This window comes from Xenopus tropicalis, chromosome 8 (assembly GCF_000004195.4).
Source record: "Xenopus tropicalis strain Nigerian chromosome 8, UCB_Xtro_10.0, whole genome shotgun sequence".
Lineage (NCBI taxonomy): Eukaryota > Metazoa > Chordata > Amphibia > Anura > Pipidae > Xenopus > Xenopus tropicalis.
Genome location: NC_030684.2, coordinates 70443357 through 70459867, shown reverse-complemented (window position 1 = coordinate 70459867; position 16511 = coordinate 70443357). Strand labels below are relative to the sequence as shown.

The 16511-nt window shown below is 41.4% G+C and overlaps 1 protein-coding gene across 2 annotated transcripts in view; it reads left to right on the top strand.

Moving 5' to 3' along the window:
* The window catches only part of gipr (gastric inhibitory polypeptide receptor), a 41412-nt gene extending 32527 nt beyond the window's left edge, over window positions 1-8885 (top strand). For both annotated transcript variants that reach the window (XM_002932633.4, XM_031891104.1), the window contains exons 9-14: window positions 36-96; window positions 2598-2667; window positions 3066-3154; window positions 4096-4234; window positions 7185-7226; window positions 7313-8885. In XM_002932633.4, coding sequence (XP_002932679.2) covers window positions 36-96; window positions 2598-2667; window positions 3066-3154; window positions 4096-4234; window positions 7185-7226; window positions 7313-7480 — 569 coding nt within the window. In that variant the 3' untranslated portion in view covers window positions 7481-8885. The remainder of the gene's footprint in view (window positions 1-35; window positions 97-2597; window positions 2668-3065; window positions 3155-4095; window positions 4235-7184; window positions 7227-7312) is intronic.
* Window positions 8886-16511: the final 7626 nt, after the last annotated feature.

Here is a 16511-nt window from a genome sequence, read left to right as displayed (position 1 = left end):
TAAAGTTATGAATTATAAATTGTGCTATGTTTCAGGAGCACCTGTTCTGTTTGTGGTCCCATGGGTGGTGGTGCGGCAGCTATATGAGAACTCAGTGTGAGTACACTGTAACATACTATTAACTATAATATTAAAAAATACAGATTGTGCTGTCTCCATGTTATAATCTTAATACTTTATTCCTGCTAGTAAGAGTACAACTGAAAGAAGTAGTCTAGAAATACTGCTGTTCTGGGTTTATGTACCAGCCCAAGATCTGTACCTCCAAAGATGCCCCAGTTGCTCCCCATCTTCTTTTCTGCTGATTCCTTGCACATGCTCTGTGCTGCTGTCACTTACTGAGCTTAGGGAAAAACTCACAATATACTGTATATATAGAATATAAATATAATATAAGGCTAAATAGAAATGTTAATATAAAGATCACAATACAAGGCTGATAGTAACTAATTCAGATTCTCATTACATGGCAGCTCAGAAACCAGGGAAATTTACATCAGAATTTCATATTCGGCCCTATAGCATCAGCTTTTATTACAGGCCAGTCTAATTTTTTGATGAATAAATTGTTACAACACCCAAGCTTAGCTTCAAACAGCTGCCCAAAGCACATTGAGCATGTGCAGTGTCACTGACACTAACATAATCCAAGATGAAGGCCGGGATTATTACTGTTGTAGAGAAGTAGAACCTTTAGTCTGCTTTACAAAACCTATTTTAAAAAGCTGATTTCAAATTCAAAGTGATTGGTCCAAAGAAAATAGCTTTCTATTTTTATGTAACTCCCTGTGCATTTGCATCAGAATCAAGTTGTGTGAGATGTTAACCTTTCTAGCAGATCATTTTGGACCTGTATGCTGTATGCTACAACTGCTTTTGACTGTTAGGTATTGATGTGTAGAAAATGGTGTTGAAATCTCACCAATGAAGGGGTAGTGACACTTTACACATTTAGCAATTAGAGTCCCCATGCCTTTAATAAGCTACTTGGTGGTAACTTCATGTATTTATTGAGCCCCTTGGAGCCCTACTTAACTGCTCACCTTCACCTATTTTGCCTACCCTTAGTTTCAGTCCTGTGTATAAAAAGAGGTGATAGCTTGGAAAACAACATAAAAACTGATGCTGAATTTACTAATTTTAATTTCAGCAGTTTTTGAATGTCTAAACTTGTCATATTGTTTTAATCGATTATGTCACTTCTGAGGTAGCGTCAAATTAAAAAAGCCCAAAGTCCATTACATTCAACTCATTTATATAGTATATACATTAAATACTTACTTACCCAGATCTATCTATACACTAACATATACAAACTATATATACTGATACCTACAATAACTGCAGGTCTTAAGATCACAATAGTCTTGGATATTATGCTTGTTCATAAAGCCATCCAAATCCCTGCCAATACAACATCACCTGGCAGGGTAATCCACAACCTCACTGTCTTCACCATGAAGAACCACCTACAGTGCTGCAAATGAAAGTTCAGATCCTCAAGTCTAAATGGGGGGCCTCTGATCCACTGCTATCTGCCTATAATTCCCTGTAATGTACTTGTAAACAGAAATCCTGTCTGTTCACAAACACCTTTTCTCCAGAGAAAACAAACCCAACCTTTCTTCATAGTTAATTCTTCCATACATTTTACAAATCTAGTTGCAGGTCTACACTATCTCCAGCTCATTACTATCCTTCTTAAGGACTGGAGCCCAAAACTGCATTGCATACTCAAGGTGAGGCAAAATTATGTTTAATGCACTTTTTACTGAAAGGCAGCACTTTATTTGCTTCATCAGCCACTGAATGACTCTGCCTAGAATTACACCGCTTGTTATCCATAAAAATACCCAGATCCTTTTCAATTAAAGATGCCCCCAACACACAACCGTTTAGTATATAACTAAATGGTAATAAATGGTAATATATAAATGGCATCATCCTGCATGGACCTTATAGTTTTGCACAATTTAATTTTATCAGCAAAAATAAAGACAATACATAAAATGAACACCAGATGGTTATTAATAAACAAGTTAAAAAGCTAAGGGCCATGGACAAACCCACACATAACTCCACTAACCACACTGGTCCAATTATAAAATGTTCCATTTACCACCACTCTTTGCAACCTATCTTTTTGCCAGTCCAAATATTATGTTCCAGGCCAATTCCTAAATCAGTAATCTTCTGTGTGATGCTGTATGAAACGCTTTAGCAAAAAGCAGATTGCAACCACTGCTGCCCCAGACTATAGGTTTCTGCTCACTTCCTCATAGAATGCAGTTACACTAGTCTGGCAAGGTCTAGTACGTATAAAACCATGTTGGCACAAACTTATAGAATTTGTGATAGATCTGCAAATGTATTCAAGTATCTTAACCGTTATTACCTCCTCATACCACTGATGTCAAAATAACAGGACTATAGTTTCCAGGCTGAGAATGTGATCCTTTTTTAGAAAATTTGAAATTCACCTGTCTTTTTGCATCATACTAGACCTCAAAGAATCAGCATTCCTGATAAAATAATTCTTAAAAATTGGAGTATGTACAAAGAGAAACACATATCCAAATGCAGGTATTTTCTTGCAGGTGCTGGGAGAGGAATGACAATTATTCCCATTGGTGGATCATTCGATCACCGATCCTATTGGCTGTGTTGGTAAGTGTATTTTAAACGGCATTCTCAAGTTCTTCCTTTATCAGAAATTTTTCACCACCTACACATGCAGGCATGCCCAGAAATATTGAAACGTTTATTGTACCATGTGCTGCATGCCTTCAGCTTCCTATGCATAATGCGTTGTGATATCACAGATAACTTGGTCTGTGTTCTTTTCCATGCATAGACATATATGCTTTGAGAAGGTGTCTCATGGTGCAACACTATATTTCTACCTTCTTTTATTTCAGTACAGGGAAGCACAAGATCCTTGGTGCTTTACCAGTAGAAGACCCTCCAGTAAAGAGCATTAATGAACTCCCTTAGCTATAATATGCTTCTTCTATGGATCAACATAATCTATCTCCATAACTCATGTTCCTTTATCATATTTCTAGATAAACTTCTTTATCTTTCTGCGAATAATTCGGATTTTGGTGTTGAAGCTGCGAGCCAATCAGATGAGGAGGAGTGACCGCAAGTACAGGTACATAAAGCCTGGTGCATGAAGTAGTGGACAATCTTTTTATCGTCACAACAGGTTACCATTAGCCTGGCCCTTGATTACAAGTTTTTGCACAATATGCTGTACCTTTATCATGGTCTCCATATGACAGAGCATTACATGCCCAATTGCACTTGGCTTCTTGTTCTCCTATTCATTACCCACAAAGCCATTATTCAAGCCTCACATTATAGACTAAATTTATATGAATGGCCTCTGTTCTTATTTTAAATTACTTAAATCAAAATTCACAAGACTTTTATACAATGTGTTTGTTGGTATGTGGTGTAGTTCATACAGAAGTTTGCATGATGTGGCTTCTAAAAAGCTTAAATAACAATTCTACAAAGTTACTCATACACAATAATAAGGCCTTAGGCATAACCTTGTACAACATATTGTCCCACACAAAAATACATCCAAAAACAGAAAAAGGCAGTATAACGGGTTATTTACAAATCCCACAGGTGAAAGAACCGGAGACCTGAAGTTCCATAAAGCATTTGCGCCCTCAGTACATCTGGAGCAGGCTGTGCTCTTTATCTTAACCCAGATTAAAACAGCAGTGTTCCAAGACTATTTGCAATTGGTTTTTTATTTTTTAAGTAGTTCTGTAGGCTTGGAATTCAAACAACTGCCTGGTTGCTTGGGTAATTAAGCCATTTGGAAGTGACAGTGGAAGATGGATAGGAGAGGGCCTTAAAACAAAGATAAGCAATAAAAAAAAACAGTCCTAAATGTCTAAAGGGCTCATTTACAAATGCAAGTGCAAAGTTCAGGAGAAAAATAAACTCTTAAATATATTTAACGCAGCTGGTTGAAAACTGAATACATGGGTTATAACCTTTTATGTGCCACAGAATGGAAAGGCACCCAGAATTCAGAAAGTGTTTACTATTCCCCTTTTCTACCTTTTAAACCAGATTGGCCAAGTCAACACTAACGCTCATTCCACTTCTTGGCATTCATGAGGCAGTGTTTAATCTGCTACCTGAGGAGAGTGCAAGGGGAGGTGTGAGGTATGGCAAGCTGGGTGCTGAACTGCTGCTCAGTTCTTTCCAGGTGAGTCCACCAAGAATTGTAACATAAGTAGTAATAGCCTCTATCACTTTGATAGATATGACAATATAGAGGTATGCTTGGAGTTTCATGATCAAACAAACACATTATAAAATGCATTCTGACTTTGGCCTTGTGCCTTATAACTGTACTGTCATATAGTATAGAGAGGGGAAAGGCATATATAAATGAGGTATGGCAGTCAATAGTTCTAATGCATTATTATATAAATGTGTTTGTAAAATGTAACAAAAAATAGGTTTATATGGCAGAGTAATTGGTGAAAAAAGAGCAACATATAAATGATTAAAATAGAACAATAAGTGGCAAGAATGTAGGAACAGGATAGGGACCTTTCTAAAGAACATCTTGTTATGAAGTTTTCATGCATCACCAATTTGTTGAAATATAATTATGTCATAGTACATTGCAGGAGGCAGATAAGAAGGTAGTATGCACAGCATTATTGGTGGTGCTATGCAATAACAAAATATAGTTGGCAGTCTGTTACTGTCAGGCCCGGATTTGTGGCAAGGCCACAAAGGCCCGGGCCTAGGGCGGCAGAAATTTAGGGGCGGCGTGCTGCCGAGCCACATTATTTTGCTCATACAGAGCAATGGGGACTGGACGCGCAGAAACTTTAGCGTATCCTCTCCCCATTGCTCTGTATGCAACCGAAGCAGTGGGCATGTGCGCTGGGGGGTTGGGGATGTGTAACGGCGTGAGGTGGGTGGGCGGCAAAAGGGGGTGGCCTTGGGGCGCCCCATTCTCAAATCCAGCCCTGGTTACTGTCCTATTACCTGAAGAAACTGCATTTTATATTTAGTGGTAAAATTCCTGTTGCAGGTACTTTACATAGGAACAGAATTCCAGAGGTTAGAAAAATTCTGAAAAGGCTTGATAGTGAAGAAAGCAGAAGGCAAGGCTTGTGTGGGGTAATGCAGAGTCGGACTAGGGTACCTGGGGTCTACGGAGTACCCAACTCAAGGGCACTCACCACTCCCTGCTCTTCCCCTATCCACCACCGCTCCAGCACTGCTTACTTACTGTGAAAAGATAAAGATGGCTGTATGTTCCATTTTGGAAAGCACAGCCATCCTTATTTTTTCACAGCAAGTAAGCAACTGATTGGGAGCTGCTGGGGGCAGAGCGGGGTGCTGGCAGGTGGCAGAGCCCAACAGGTTTTCTCCCGGTATCACAGTGGACCAGTCTGACCCTAGGGTAATGTTAAAAAATTCTGAAGTTTGCCTACATCTAGAAATCCAAAACAACCAATCGCATGCTTGTTTTCAAACTTCTGATCAGTAATGCTACTTATTGGTTTCTATAGATTACTAGACAAATAGCAATATTAGAACCATTTATCATATCACCCTCATACTTTGCAAGTTTCAAAAAGTGCCCCAACAACAGATGTTTAATAGAGAGCAACTTCAGTGTTTTGTTTTTTGTATGCATAGCTATGAGCCAAGACTTTGATTGGGCAACACACTTCATTTTGGGACTAAATTTGTTCCTAAAAGGGATTCCCCAGTACATGGAAAAATTAGGAAACACTGATCCAGGCTGTAGGCGGATCATGAAATGTTATTGTAAGTACTGTGTGCATTGATAAATTGTCCCAGAAGTACTAAAGCTAATGATGAGTACAAAGTGTCTTAACACAAATATGTCCTAATGAAGCAGGATTTTTCCAGAAGAAAGGGAGGAATTAAAGCTGTGCAAGGAGTAGTAGCATATTAGAGGTAGTTGCAATGTAGGTAGACTACTGCATTAGTGAGAAAACAAAATTTGGCTGAAGTGAACAGAAAAATGGCTGAATGGAAGAAACAGAAATAGGAGCACTGTGCAATGAAAATTTTCCAAAGCCCACTTCTGATACCACACCTACTGTCTATCCTTAAAGAAGAATGCAAGTCAAAATGTAAAAAGCATACTGCCCAATAGTCCGCCTATTGTTTAGTAAAAACGCCACACTTTTGGCTCACCTAATCAAATATTTACTCAGTTACACTTACTTCACATTTTCTAGAACAGGCAGCCATCTCTAAAAAGGTATTCTCCCTTCCTTTCCCTCCTTGCTTCATACTGCACATGTGTTTCATTTTTTGTACCATTTTTGCACACTGCATTGTGTTGCTTGCCGCAGGCCTCTATGCTCCTTTTTGAAGAACAGAAACCTGCAGCATGCCCCTTAAATTGAGTGCTGACTGCATTAGGCAGTGTTCAATCCAAGAGGGGGCATCCAGGGGAAGCACCTAGACGTCCCCCCCACCTGCCCCACAACTTTGGCCCCTGGGGCCAAAACGATCAAATTAGAATGACGGGTATAGGCGTCCGTCGGTTCAGGGGCCGCATCAATGAGCCATGTGGTCCCCGATCCGACTAATTTTTAAACCTGCCGATCGATATCTGCCCGATTTCAGGCCAGATGTCGGTCGGGCAGGCCCATCATTAGTGCCCATACACGGGCCGATAAGCTGCTGAATCGGTCTAAGGGACTGATATCGGCTGCTAGAATCGGGCCGTGTATGGCAGCCTTTAGGCGGCAGCAAAATGCTGCTCCTGGTAACTTTAAGGGTGAAGACACATGGAGCTACTTAGTAGCAGCTACTTGTCACAGGCTACTATATGCCAGAAAATACCTTTACATAGACAATACTGAGAATTGCCCCTGCTAAAACACATGTAGAGACAATTATCAGTAAATGATCAGCATTGTCTGTTTTAGTAGCCACGACAAGTAGCTGCTACTAGTAACTCTGTGTGTCTTTACCCTAAGAGCTGAGTTTCTTGTTATAAAACCAGAAATTTGGCTCTTCTAGTGCAGAGAGTGCAGAAAAGGTAAGCACTGGGGGTGGCATCGCAAGAGCCTCCTCGGGACAAGCTCAGGGCAAAGAATCACCCCTGATACAACTTGTGTTTTCTAATAACTTCCACTTTCTCCGTGCAGGGGCTGCTAGTGGCTGTTCTATACTGTCTCTGTAACAAAGAGGTAAGAGAGGCCTTCACCTTCCTCTCTCATATTTGTAGCTCGTGATTCCCGTTTATACACCTCACACCCTCTGACCTTTCCTGTAGGTTCAGGCTGAGCTGCGCAGAAAGCTACAGGGCTCCTTAAGTAGCAGAGGGCTTTTCTCTGCAGCACGGCCTCTCCGTCCGCCCCAAGGAAGACCGAGAACTGCTGAAGATCTGATGTCTGACAGCTCAGAGGCCACTCCTTCTGCAGCCAGGACCAGTCAGGCCTGATCCGTTTCATCTAATCACCCCCTCAGCATCAATTTATTTATTTATTTATTGTTACCTTGTGCAGAAGCACAAATTAAAAGAGTTGTGAGTGATTGAAGCATAGTTCGAGTTGGTAAAATTTAAAATCTATATAGTTCCACATACATACATAGCCTTACAGGAAAGGTATCCTTAGAGTGGTTCACTCTAGCCTCAAACAACTATCTGGTGGTTTAATAGCTTAGTTTAAAAAATTAATTATATCATTAAAGGTATTTGTGTTCAAAGCTGCTCCTTGCACTTCTCTGCCCCCCCACCTCCTGTTCTGAATTGTGTGCAAGTGCACGTGTAATTGCTGGGGAACCCTGTAGCTACCACAGGTTTACAACAAAAGTGTAACAGACAGTATATTTATTAACATTAGAGACAAATATCACTGGTGATGTTGCCCATAGTAACCAATCAGAAGTTAGATTTGAATAATCACCTATGGTTGCTATGGGCAACATTACTAGTGATATTTGTCCTATCCTAATAAATGCAGATGGTATTTTGATGCCAAGTGCCAGCACAATTGCATTTGATTTACACTGCAGCACAAGCACAGTTGCATGCAAAAATTGTGTCAGGCGCTGCCCCTACTCATTTTGCACACTACACTTGAGCTTGTAAATGAGTCCTTTCATTTTTTGCAACTTACAAAATACTAATTACATTGTGTAAAGGGTGTATAGCAGACAGCAATACCCAAACGCTATCCCAAAGGCCCAAAACAAAACTGCAATCAAAACCTTTGCACCACTAATACCAACAACCAGATCTGAGTGTGGGGATCACCCTGATTATAGCATAAGAGAACATGCATGTCAGTGTTTTTAATTGAAAAATGATGTGTACTTGCTCCTGTATGCTATAAACAGCACAGCAGTTCAAATATTAAGCGGCTACCGCATCAGCAGTTCAAAATGATTATTTGTTGTGCATGCTATTGTCTTAAATAGATTGTTACTGTAGGGTACTCAAGGAGTTAAGGCTGCTGGGAAGCCTGGGAGCTAAAAGCTCTGGTAAATAAACTGTATCTGAAGGGAAGGAGTGGAAAAAGGAATCCCTTGACAAGGTATAGACAGTGGATAGCAGATGTAATGAACACACTAGAAGTGTTGGATAGACAGGATAACTAGAAAGAACAACCTCCGCTCCACAGAGAAGATCTAGTGTATAAACTCAAGTGGGAAGGAATTCAGGGAATTCTGTATAATCCCTCGGAGCACCCTTGGGGTATCCTGAAACGCTGGCAGAAAAACCTCAAGAGAACCTGTGTATGTTGTGCCACTGTACCTGATATATTGAATATACAGACAAGTATTTGCTGCTACCTGTTTAATAAATTCTTATTATATTGGGTTGAAAAACCCAACATACTGTTCTTCGACTTTGGCTTATTCTTCCGCTTTTTCTTCTTCTTCTTCTTAGCGCCCCCCATTTTCTAAACGCTACTCCTCCTACAGTTTTAGGGGTACAACACCCAAACTCCCCACACTTCTTCGTCCTATAGTGGAGCAGGTTGCTTGTTCTTTTCTAAGAGATCCCGCCCCCCGTCTTTTTGTGGCGCCGCTCTTACAGCTTTGAAGCTACACCCCCCAAACTTGAATAACATAATCATGGGGTCATCCCAAATGAAACAGCGACTTTGTGGGATGACCCCAAAGTGGGAGGGGCCAACAACAGCCAATCAAATTTCACCCATTGACTTTAATGGGGAAATTGAAACTGCTGCCAATCTCACAGCTTTGAGGTTACATTCCCCAAACTTGAATCACACAGTCATGGGCTCAGCCTGAATGAAAATATGATGATTGTTGGATGCCCAAAAGTGAGCAGAGCTGTGAACAGCCAATCAGATTTTACCTATTGACCTGCTGCCATTCTCACAGTAATAACACCGGGGTCCCCAAACTTTGCAGAGTTAGGCACCAGGTAACAGCGGTTCAAGGTTAGGAAAAGTAAGCGGAGCCACCAACAGCTAATCAAAATTTACCTATTGACTTGGGGAAATCCAACCTGCTGCCATTCTCACAGTATTAACCCCAGGGTCCCCAGACTTTTCACAGTTGGTCACTAGGGGACTGGAGTTTTAGTTTTGGAAAGTGGGCGGAGCCACCAACAGCAAATCAAATTTCACCTATTGATTTTCATTGGTTTGATGATCCAAACTTTGTACAGTCAGTCACTGGGTGACTACACATTCAAGTTTCTTTTAAAAAAGCGGGAGGGGCCAACAACAGCCAATCAAATTTCACCCATTGACTTTTATGGGAAAATTGAAACTGCTGCCAATCTTACAGCTTTGAGGCTACACTCCCCAAACTTGAATTACATAATCATGGGGTCAGCCAGATTTTGACTTGGCTGAAATTCAACCTACTGCCATTCTCACAGTAATAACACCAGGGTCCCCAAAGTTTGCAGAGTTAGGCACCAGGTAACTGCGGTTCAAGGTTAGAAAAAACGGGCGGAGCCACCAATCAGAGTTTACCTATTGACTTTCAATGGGGAAATTCAACCTGCTGCCATTCTCACAGAATTAACACCAGGGTCCCCAAACTCTTCACAGTTGGTCACTAGGGGACTGCAGTTTTAGTTTTGAAAAAGTGGATGGAGCCACCAACAGTCAATCAGATTTCACCTATTAAATTTTATTGGTTTGATGCTAGAGTTCCCAAACTCTGCACAGTCAGTCACTGGGTGACTATGTTACAAGTTTAGAAAAGTGGGTGGGGCCAACAACAGCCAATCAGATTTCAACTATAGACTTCATATGTTTAAATTTAAACTGCTGCCATGCATTAAATATTAATACTAAGGTCACAAAACTTTGCAGAGCTAGTCACCAGGTAACTGCGGTTCAGAGTTAGAAAAAGTGGGTGGCGCCACCAACAGTCAATCAGATTTCATCCTTTGAATTTTATTGGTTTAAATTTAAAATGCTGTCATTCTCACACTATTTATGCCAGGGTGCCCACTGTCATAATGTCACTGGGTGACTTTGACTCAAGTTTAGAAAAAGCGGGCACACCCACCAACCACCAATCACAATTTACCTATTGACTTTTATTGGTTTAAATTTAAACTGCTGTCATTCTTTAACTATTAATCCTAGGCTCCCTAAACTTTGCAGCCACTAACCACCAATCAGATGTCACTCGTTGACTTTCAGTGGGGAAATTTAAATTGCTGCCATTCAGACACTATTAAAACCAGGGTCCCCAAACTTTGCACAGTGGTATTTACTATATAACTGTGGTCCAAGTTTAGCAAAAGTGGGCGGAGCCAACAACAGATTAGATTTCATTCAGTGACTTCATACCAATTGCACTTGCAGTCTCAAATAGACTATAGAGATGTTGCAAATTACAGATTTTAATATGCAGTCCTTTCACTAAGATTCACTTTTGTACCACTTTTTCCTTCAATTGAGGCACAATTATATAGTATTTCACTTGAAGAAAAAATGTAAGGTTGGACTCTCTTAGCTGAGAGTTCTTAGGATCTGGAGAAAAAATATCTGACCTTTTGGAGGAGATTTATACAAAGACCCCCCAGGTGAACCTTTGCTATAATCCAACTAATTAGCTTTTTCTGCTCCAGTTAAGATCAGTCTGTGCTTGGGCATTGGTTTGCAGGATCAGTGCAAAAACCTTTATGTTTGCTCATGTAACTGAGAGACTTAGTAGGATATTTGCAGGGCCAGAGACAGAAGAGCATACTAGAAGATCAGAAAGGATAGACACAGTATAATGCTACAAAAGATGACAAAAGATGATCCGATTTTATTGATTCAAGTATCTAACCTTCAATATAAGAAAATGCCAAGGATAAAACAGAGCTTAACTCTTTACACAAAGTGGGGGTTATTATAGCTGTTTATCTTGTATATCCACCAGCAAACTGTTCATATCACATGTTATACTAGGGACAGAGATTTCATGGTGAACCAATTGCTGCAAAATTCAAGCCCCCAGCAAAAAAAAAAAAAAATATGTATATCTTTATTTATATATATACAAGGATAGAACGGTTGACACTCACGATAAACAGTCTTTAAATGCCTGGGTGCAGTCCTCTCCAAACTTTTTTTAAACACTCGAACATAAATGGTCCGATCACACAGGACTTGTGAAAAAAACAACATAATTTATTGTATGTGTAACAAAAACTGACGTTTCGGCTGCTCCTACAGCCTTTCTCAAAGTTACATAAACACCAACAGAACGAACTTAAATACTAATTGTGGTGGGAAACACCAGTAGGTGATGTGCGTGCATGACGTGTAACATACGTAAATATACAAGAAAAGACCATATATCCCCCATACAAAATATCAAAAGCAAACGCATACCCAAACCAATAAAATAAACAACATGAAAATATATATTAGCATTACGTAGGCACAAGTATAGAGGTGTACAATAAACAAGAACAATACCACGCTTCCTGTCCTCAGGGTGATATTCAATAAGTCAACAGATAATTCTTCTAACTAACGCAAGAATTATCTGTTGGGGGATATATGGTCTTTTCTTGTATATTTACATATGTTATACGTCATGCAGCCACGTCACCTACCAGTGTTTCCCACCACAGTTAGTATTTAAGTTCGATCTGTTGGTGTTTATGTAACTTTGAGAAAGGCTGTAGGAGCAGCCGAAACATCAGTTTTTGTTACACATACAATAAAGTACGTTTGAAGCGGACCATTTATGTTTGAGTATATATATATATATATATATATATATATTAAAAGTCCAGGAATGGTGCACACAGAAAACTCCAGCAGGTACTGCCTGGGTGCATGGTTAACATAATATAATTAGTAAGCTCAAACAAACCACACTCACAGGACTTGTATGAAGCAAAAAAAATGGTGTTTAATTCAACATTTCGGCTTAGACTCAAGCCGTCTTGTTTTAGTATAATAGTGTTATGTATTTATTATAATATTGCACTACCTGTGTAACACATAGGTCAGTTGCCTGTTAGCCCTACAGGGAACTACACCCCCAAAAGTTGTATTTATATCCACAAAGCAACCTCTATTAACTATAAGAGAAGAGTGGGTAAGAGCTACTCACATAATAATATTTTATTGATACTGCCTTTATTCTTAAACTAGATAATTCCTTTTCTATTATTATATTCTATTTGTATAGCCAGTACAACTGACTATTTCTACGCCAGTTATATTTGGATGCAGCCATATTCATTCATCAATCTGTATAAACATTCCTAGAAATATTTCAAAGATGCTGAGAAAGCCATGTTCATTCATCAAGCTATATAAACATTCACAGAAACAGTTGAAAGATGCAGAGAAGAGAAGGCCAAGTTAGTTTGGCTTGTAGTCAATGGTATTCTTGCAAACAGTCAATCGTGGTATGCTGGTTTCCCAAAATATAAGCAGTAATGACACATTAGCTCATCGGCTTCTATGTGACTATTGAAAATGGTTAGAATATTTGTACATGTAAAATCTTAAACAGTTTTAGTAAATGATAAACATGGCAACCTATATTACTACCGTATATATATATATACTGTATATTACATTACATTATTATAGTGACCCCTTGTGGTGAGAGTACTAAATGGTAACTGCCGCTATTGTTTCTGCCTCACTCGTTATGTCACTTCCAAACCCAAAGCTTCCCAGGGTATGTAAAATGTCAAAGGCACAGTGATATGTAATAAAGATTGTTCACAGAATTCAAAAAGAGAGCACACGTATGCTGTATATATACATTATGCAGTTTCCCTAGTTGTTCTCCCCAAACGCAGCCTTTTATTTTCAACTTTTAAATATTGATGAACCCATTTACAATTCTGTTTGTAAAAAAGACAATGTTGTGCTTGGTCAGCATATGTTAGTAACAGCATAAAAGATGAAAGCAGAACTCGGAAATGTCATTCCATCATATAAAGGGGTGTGCAGACAGTGACCTATTCTTGCACTACTGTTCCCACTGGATGTCACATTCCAGGAAAGAGAATCTTCAGTGTAAGAGATGAAATCATTATATTCGATTGTTCTGATATATGAGCTCTAAAGATGAGTGTGTACTCATTGTACACAAATTCTTCAAAGCTGAGAAGGTCAGTGGATTTTTTCAGCAATTCTGGCCTGTTATGGAAGTTAGCACAGAATAAGAAAACACAACACAAATGCTTTAAAAGTCTGAACATTTACTTACAGCTTTTCTTGAACTTCAGAAACCATCATTGCACAACAACCTGAGACATGTAAATGTCCAGAATCCCCCAGCATGCAATGGGGTCATTTATAAACACTGGGCAAATTTGCTCCTGGGTAGTAATACATGAGCCAATTGATGGACCAAGTTCTGTTTTTCACAATTACAGTCCAAGGGGTGGTTTACCTTTAAGTAGAAATGATCAGGCCCATGTTGGGATTCAAATAAGTCTCTGGCATACAAAGAGTACAGAGAGACCCAAAGAGCCCCCACAAGCCCATGATGCTTTTGTTAAAAGCTATGCCACATGAAAGTCTGCTGATGGGAAAGTCTGATTGATGGGCTCTGGGTAAATGCCACTTTTGCCCTGAGCCCACCGGCGCTACCCTCTGCACCTTTTGCTGCATTTTTAATCCTGTGAGAAGCACAGACTGCAGATATGCCCTAGATGCCATTCTTTGTTAAATAACTAAGGGGGTTTGATTTTGCACACCAGTAAAAGAGGTCCTATATCTCTGCCCTTACACAATACAACAATTCCCAGACCTTTTATTTCCAGTTCCTTTTAGTTTAGTTTCTTTTGGTGCATTACACTATAAAAGGAAAAATCCTGTTTACAGCCATTTCCATTAATAGCCCAGTCTCCCACACCCTTAGAATTCCAATTAAAGGAGAACAAACCCTTAAAATAAATATGGGCAGAAATGCCATATTTTATTTACTGAACTTATTTCACCAACTGAAAGGCATCTCTATAACAGCAATAATCCAGACATTCGCAGTTATAGGTAGTGACAGTGCACATGCTCAGTGTGCTCTGGGCATCTGTTGAGAAGCTAAGCTTAGGGGCCAATTCAGATTATGAAGCTGGTACAGAATCCACAACCACAAACATGAAGTACAACATTCCTGGCCTACCTCTTTAATAAAGCCCCACCATTGAAAAGGCTAAATGTCAGGCAATGTTGGGCAGAGCTTGGATCTCAATTTGGGGTGTGTATGTAATGTGTGTGTTCGGGTGTAATGGGCCATGCAATGGAAATACAAATTGCCAGATTGGCATTTCTGAAACTCTTCAAGAATATTTAAAATATATTCATACCTCCTAACATCTAAATTATGAAATAAAGGACAAATTAGACCATGCCCTTATTCTTTCCAACCACTCCCATGTATGCCTAGACTCTCCTCACTCCACCCAAATATCACCCACTTCCCTACAAAGCCCCACCCTTTTTATGGGGGACTCTCTAGCAAAAAACTGGACCGTGCATATAGCATGTACATGCTATAATTCAAGTCCATATCTGGATTCATATTAAGTTCTGCTGCATTATAACAGCACTCTATTAAACTAGAGAATAACTGTAGTTTGTGCATTTTCTGCATCATGTTATAACGTGTAAAATGGTATTTGGCTGCAGTGTGATATCTTGAACTCTATTTTCACCCTTTGATAAATATGCCCTGTGGTGGTTTGATCACTTGTGCCCAGGGCTGCCATCAGGGGGGCACAGGGGGTACAGCCGTCCCGGGCCCGGACGATTTTAACTTTAAAAGGGGGCCCGGCCGTGCTAAAGTTTTCTTAGTAGCTCGGGCCCCCTTAAATCGATTCCGGGCCCTGTCATTGGTGGTCAGCGGGTGATCCTATTGGTCGCGCCCCGTGCGTACACACGTCAGTACGCACGGGGCGCAACCTTATAAAAGGGCCTGTCTTCTGCCGGCGCTCAGAAGCGCCGAGGTGTCATGCAGGGAGGGCCTTGCCTGAGAAGCGCGAAGCCGCCGCTGCCGACGACGAACAACAAGATGCTGGCTACCAATGTACTGGGGGAAGGGGGGCACAGCTGGCTACCAATGTACTGGGGCAAGGGGGGGCACAGCTGGCTACCAATGTACTGGGGGAAGGGGGGCACAGCTAGCTACCAATGTACTGGGGCAAGGGGGGGCACAGCTGGCTACCAATGTACTGGGGGAAGGGGGGCAAAGCTGGCTACCAATGTACTGGGGGAAGGGGGGCACAGCTGGCTACCAATGTACTGGGGGAAGGGGGGCACAGCTGGCTACCAATGTACTGGGGCAAGGGGGGGCACAGCTGGCTACCAATGTACTGGGGGAAGGGGGGCAAAGCTGGCTACCAATGTACTGGGGGAAGGGGGGCACAGCTGGCTACCAATGTACTGGGGGAAGGGGGGCACAGCTGGCTACCAATGTACTGGGGGAAGGGGGGCAAAGCTGGCTACCAATGTACTGGGGGAAGGGGAGTACAGCTGGCGACCAATGTACTGGGGGAAGGGGGGCAAAGCTGGCTACCAATGTACTGGGGGAAGGGGGGCACAGCTGGCTACCAATGTACTGGGGGAAGGGGGGTACAGCTGGCGACCAATGTACTGGGGGAAGGGGGGCAAAGCTGGCTACCAATGTACTGGGGGAAGGGGGGCACAGCTGGCTACCAATGTACTGGGGGAAGGGGGGCACAGCTGGCTACCAATGTACTGGGGGAAGGGGGGCACAGCTGGCTACCAATGTACTGGGGGAAGGGGGGCACAGCTGGCTACCAATGTTCTGGGGCAAGGGGGGCACAGCTGGCTTCCAATGTACTGGGGCAAGGGGGGCACAGCTGGCTACCAATGTACTGGGGGAAGGGGGGCACAGCTGGCTACCAATGTACTGGGGCAAGGGGGGCACAGCTGGCTTCCAATGTACTGGGGCAAGGGGGGCACAGCTGGCTACCAATGTACTGGGGGAAGGGGGGCACAGCTGGCTACCAATGTACTGGGGGAAGGGGGGTACAGCTGGCGACCAAT